The sequence below is a fragment of the Physella acuta genome, unplaced genomic scaffold, assembly GCF_028476545.2.
Source record: "Physella acuta isolate Inbredline_101_S28 unplaced genomic scaffold, ASM2847654v3 ptg000291l, whole genome shotgun sequence".
NCBI lineage: Eukaryota > Metazoa > Mollusca > Gastropoda > Physidae > Physella > Physella acuta.
This window is the reverse complement of record NW_026731810.1, coordinates 865,493-871,546: the sequence shown is the minus strand read 5'-3', so window position 1 is coordinate 871,546 and position 6,054 is coordinate 865,493. Positions and strand designations below refer to the sequence as shown.

The 6,054-nt window shown below is 31.7% G+C and overlaps 1 protein-coding gene across 1 annotated transcript; it reads right to left on the bottom strand.

Moving 5' to 3' along the window:
• Positions 1–266: 266 nt before the first annotated feature.
• On the bottom strand, positions 267–5,760 carry LOC131939739 (dimethylaniline monooxygenase [N-oxide-forming] 2). The gene is made up of 10 exons (XM_059298223.1): positions 5,675–5,760; positions 4,950–5,095; positions 4,463–4,635; positions 4,092–4,204; positions 3,505–3,560; positions 3,117–3,329; positions 2,279–2,444; positions 1,986–2,104; positions 937–1,135; positions 267–325 (listed from the first exon to the last, which is right to left on the bottom strand). Exons 1-10 carry the CDS (start codon positions 5,751–5,753, stop codon positions 267–269), a joined length of 1,323 nt encoding a protein of 440 aa, XP_059154206.1. The 5' UTR covers positions 5,754–5,760.
• Between the last annotated feature and the right edge of the window lie 294 nt (positions 5,761–6,054).

Here is a 6,054-nt window from a genome sequence, read left to right as displayed (position 1 = left end):
CACAAATTATTTTGGTATCAATTGGTATAACCAAAAAATTAATAGGTTTAACATATTTTTTAACGTAACACAATGAATCTCTAAAGCAAATAAACAAACGCATGTTATTACATTTAAAGTTTTTTTATTTCTTCAATTGAAAATAAAGTAAACCAATTTAAAGTAGGTAATTAAAAATGCATTAAAATTTATTTTCCCTTTCAGTTGAAAAATGCACAACATTATAGTCCAAATAAGTTAAAAGATTACTCGAACAGATCAGTAACCTATATGAGGATAATGATATAATCTTTATATCTGATATACGAGTCAATCATAGGTTTTTCTAGAACAGATCAGACATGGTAATTTTCAAATCTTTGCTCCTTTTATTTTTTTTTATTTTTTTTTAGCTATTGTCTGTTTTTTATTTAATGATATTAATAGTAATACAAAAAAAAATAATAATAATTAGTTTTGTTATGATTATTATTATTATTATTATTAGTAGTAGTAGTAGCAGTAGTAGTAGTAGTAGTAGTAGTATCATCATCATATTTATTATTATTAATATTATTATTATTTTTTTTTTTTTTTTCAAATCTTTGCTCCTGAGGCTGGATGACTTAAAAATTCTGTTGTCCATGGAGAGTAATGGGCAGAGGTCAAAATATATATTCTCTTTTTTAATTTTAAAATTCCTGGGCGCTCACTTGAAAGATCCAATTATAAAGCGCAGACAGCGAAAACCGTCCAGAGAGGATGAAAATTATTTAACAAGGAATCGTGGCATAAAATATATTTACTAATTGTAATATTTGTGAAATGGATAGCAAAGGTAAATAGCGAAGGCTAACACCAACAACCCACAAGCGACAAAGATGTATTGAAGGTTATTTCCCTTTGGTTTACTGATTCCCTCCCTTGGTAGTTTACTGTGTCTCAAAGAGAGACAACCCTCTGTGTAAGCTGTGTAACAGATGTCACGTGCTTGGTTCCAGTTGCTGTCTGGTCCAAGCAGACGATACTGTGCTGAGAACATAGGACCATACCAGCATCTGAAGGCCAGAACTGGGTCAACGATGAGCAGTCTCCAGAAACCAGGGAATACACCCAGAAGCTTGGCTATTGTGTCTTGGAATTCTAGACACGGCAGCTAAAATTAAAAACAAACTCCAGAAAATCATAACGGTTTATTTTTCAAAACATAATTGTTGCATCTGTTAGACAGTGGTTATATATCTGTGTATTATGTGATCAAACATACTCACATAATAATAATATTTTCTGTTTCGATTTCGAGTACACAACTTTATCCAAAACTGGACATCGGCTTTCATGACGTCGACAGGAGGAAGACTTAACTTACCCGCAAATATTTTAGCACTGTACCGGCTCTGTGAACGATCACATTTGTGCCAATAATTCAAACCTTTTATTGAGGTCTCATCTACCGAATCCATTGTAACACAGAACAATTCTAATTTTGTTTTGTTATAATAAAAAATATATAAACAACTTAAATTTAGTAATTATTTTTAAAAAATTAATATCTGAAAATATATTCAAAACTGAACTAAAACAACAAATGCCGAATGACCTCTTTAACTGACTCATTGCAACACTTCTCATTTCTCTGTTATATTCTCATACTTTGTGTATTACATCTATGTAATATCTTTTCTTTAATCCAACTTTTTAAATTCTATGTTAATGTTATTTCTTAAATATTATTTATATTTTTAATTAAAAAATGTTATTTTGTTTAAAATAAAACGGCCAATGTGAAAAAAAGACCACTGTGCCATTGTTGTTACCGTTATTGAATAGAGAAATAAAATAAATTAACTACTCCGTTGAATCTAAAAAGTGATTAAGTTTAGAAAATTTGACTTATATTGTAGCAACATATATTTATGTCCAGTTAAAGTGAGCCGTTGTATTAAATACGTGCATGTGCATGTCAATTCGTGTTACACTACCATTCAAATTAAATTAATACTCACCTGTAACTCACTCATGGGTACAATAGAGGAAAATCCTCCAAAAGCTCCGATAAATCCCAATGTGTGTTTCTCTTCATCGATCGGAAACACCATTTTATAAAGCCCCATTTTATCAAATTCTGATCGATTACAGAGAAATTATGAAATTATAAAAATTGAAATATAAGACTTTCAATTCTAGAAAAAAATGCTTAAGATAAAAGAAAGTTTTACTAAAGACAGTACATTTTGAAGTCATGTGTCTTATGACACAACCTGTCCTTTTTAAGATATTGAATTAGAAAACTCGTTACCTTGTAGCAAATCCTGATCAAGGAAAGAGTACTCCGGCTCATAACCAGTGCATAGAACAATCGCATCAAGGCCCGTCACTCGTGTCCCATCCTGGAAAACAGCATCGCACCCATCGATTCTTGCAAGATGACCGTAAGTTTTTATTTGACCCGACATCAAGGCAGTCTGAAAAACCACGTACAGTGATGACCTATTTGATTTTACTGATATTTCAAAACACAATTCCCAGCTTTTAAGCGAATTTCATGATGAGCCACTATTAACTTTTGATATCTTATATGTATTTTGTCAACACACAGCTTTGGTGCATTTATATCGTCTTCATTTGACCTGATTTCAAGGCAGGCTAGTTAAACAATGGAGGTTACATAAAGCCAAGTCAACAAAACTTTACACAAAGATCTCGTGATCAAGATCTTCATTAAGCATAAAATAGCTTAAGTAAATATTTTTACTTTTCTCAGTAAGCTGTAGCCACCAGCAAAATACGCGTCTGTGTTTATAGAATAAAAATGTTTTCTTGTGTAAAATAAAAAATTCGCTCAATCGTAATCATGTTGTGGGGAAGGTAACACTAAACAGTGACTGATTTATGGTTGTACACATCTCACTATAGATGAGTACAGAGCAATATAAATTATTTATTTCAAATAATAATTCATTAATAACAAAGTAATAATACAACACCAATTCTAATAAAGAAACAATCTCAAATAAATATATGAACAAAACACATACACACTAAGACAAATATTTACAAAAATCAAGAAACAAACGAAAAAACATAAAGTCAGACTTTTAGAGGGAAATAGTTCTAACATAAATAGCATCGCCAACCATCCATGAAGAAAGAGATGGAGGCTGGTCTGGGCAGATACCACTAGTCACATGGTCTATCTTGTTTTGTGCCTCAGAGATTAAGATTGTGTTGATAATTTTCTCAGGATTCCACGAGTAAATGTCGCATCGTCTCTTGCAGATATCCAATGGCCTGCCACCTGAGAGTATTCGAGGTACTATCCAGGTACCCTGACGCAGTGATATGTGCACCTATTAATAGGATAGTAATTAGCGAATACTAATATGCCAAATGGGATAACACTAGGTATACTATTTCTTTTTACTTTGCTAAATATATAAATTATTCCAGTAAGTTAAGCTGGTACATCTTTAATTAGTACAAGAGCAGGATTAAAAGAGTCATTTCTGAAACTATGTCACTGACCTGTTTTGCTTGAGTAGAAATATCAAAGCTGATGTCTCCCGCTGAAAATGAATTGCCTGAAAATAATTTTAAGAATAAAATAATGACTTAGTTTTCATACTTTAAAGAATACGACAAAATCGATGTATTGGACAGTTGTTGTTTCTGCGCTTGATTCTTTGTAATTTTGTTGAATGAATTGAGTGAACAATTGTTGAGGCGCGTAAAATAAAACATTGTGTTTCATAATTTCAAAACAACGATGCCATACACACTAGCAAGAAACATAGTTATTTACTTAAAATAAAATTAGTAAGATATGTGACTTGACATTTGGAAGTAAAGTGCCGGAAGACATTCATAAACTGCAGGATAAAAAAGGTATAAATTACAAACGAAAAGATTGGGGCTGATTCATATGGGCTGGGATAATGAAAGTGTATCGGATGGTAAGTCCAAATGAAAACTTGTACCCTATTTTTGCAGATAAATGTATTAAAATTAACGGTTTTAAAAATTATTTGATACACATTTTCAACTTTTTTTATTGTGTAGCATGAATAGTATTGTATATGTTGTAATACATGTATTTATAGAAAACAACTCACCTACAACAAGAACATTTTTGTTCTTAAATTGAGAGCCGTCTGTGTAGTGAAAAGAATGTTGAACAGTCCCTGCAAACGTTTCCAGACCTGGGATGGATGGGTACACTGGAATTCTAAAATAAAACATATAGGCTTGCTTATATAATGTATGCGTTTTTTAAACTAAAGAAAACTATTCAATGTTTGAATTTTATTAACGTTTCGAGCTTTTAACAAATTTCCGATGGAGTGGTTTTAGCTTTTATTTTACCTATTTGTTTAAATTTATTTGTTTTATTTAAATTTGACAAAAATTTTATTGTCGTTTTTTTTTACAAGAAAAGTTAACATCTATCATTAAAAATGTTTATTATTAAACTAAGTAAACTTACTTAAAAAATCCATTACAAATTAGTACGAAATCAAACATCCGTTGTTTGCATTTTTGCAAATCTATGATTTTAGATTTACTTTCAGTACTGACGTCATCAGAACTACACCGGCTAGTAGGACATGAAAACACCTCCCATTGGCCAGTTTTCTTGTGGTCACGTGTCTTGCAAATCTATATACATGTATTTAAGAAAATGGTAAAATTCTTTAAGTGCGTGATATTTTATTGTAAACATTTCGAGAAATAGTTTTACAATTAATAACATACCTTCACGACTTGTGTATTGAACTGAATACAAGGCAATAACTGATTGTCCTTTGCATATCTTTTATAGTAAGCATGCATTTCCTAAGGATAAAGTGGAGGCTTAGTTTCGTTTAGTAATGAAACAGGTTTATTTAATAGAGTAAAAGCCTAAAATCCTTGTTATATGAATTGTAGGATAAAATAAAACACAAGCAAGTAAACTACAAATTAGCACCTACTTGACCACGAAGAAACGGTGTGTCTTCTGCTAAGGGTGGATAGTCGCTGAAAGTTGTCAAATATTTACTGGAGTTTGTTATGAGATTCTCCCATATTTGTGGGGTGTTTGGGTGTTTAACGTTTCGTTTATCACTCCAGATACCACCTGTGCAAGGCACATAAATAGTCTAAATTATATATATATATATATATATATATATATATATATATATATATATATATATATATATATATATATATATATATATATATATACATGTTTCTAGATGCCTGTAAGCAAATGGCTTTGGTTGAAAATGTATTATAGCTGTGCTCTGTTTAGCTTTATCAACTCCTGGTGCTTTATCACAGATAGTTCGGTCAACATTAATGTTACCTCGAGCTGAAGGCATGCGCGTGGCCTAGTGGTAGAGCGCTAGACTGATACACCGAAACTCTTAAGTTCGAATCCTGTTGAAGACAGTAGAATCTCCCCGAGTCAACCCAGCTCTAATGGGTACCTGATTATCGTTAGTTAACAAAACACGGCAGGGGATAGTGCTGTCCATACTATCCCCTTGTACGACGAGAAACATATTGACTCTACTTCATCTGCCCCGTATGACTTGGGCACAAACGGGTAAAGATGATGACGACGAGCTAAATGAATGTGTCTTTTTAATCTATAATCAAACAAATGAAACGAAGTACTGCACATATAAGATAAGAAACAATGGCATCTGACCTACGTCCGAGTCCAGTTCGTAGCATGTGACCTTGAACCCTTCATTAAGGCATTCTTTAATGGCAACAAGTCCAGACATTCCAGCACCAACAACACAGACATGTTTAGTTGAGGCTGTGGACATTTCTCCCTGCAAGCGGATCCTGTAGCAGATAATGCTGATAATTATTATTTTCAATATATAGTTAGTTATATTATAACTATAAAGATAGAGAGCAATCGTTTTAAAAAGATGTATTGTGACATTTATTGTTTATAACTAAATACGCCTTGTAAAATTTCTTACACACACACACACCTGTTTTCAATATATATATATATATATATATATATATATATATATATATATATATATATATATATATATGTATATATATATA

Excerpts from the sequence above, each read along its gene's own strand:
- LOC131939739 (XM_059298223.1), bottom strand. The coding sequence starts at position 5,753 with ATGTCTGGACTTGTTGCCATTAAAGAATGCCTTAATGAAGGGTTCAAG. Across the intron at positions 3,561-4,091 it reads CAAAAATGTTCTTGTTGTAG|GCAATTCATTTTCAGCGGGA; the intron begins GTGAGTTGTTTT and ends AATTATTTTCAG. Across the intron at positions 1,136-1,985 it reads TACCCATGAGTGAGTTACAG|CTGCCGTGTCTAGAATTCCA; the intron begins GTGAGTATTAAT and ends TTTTAATTTTAG.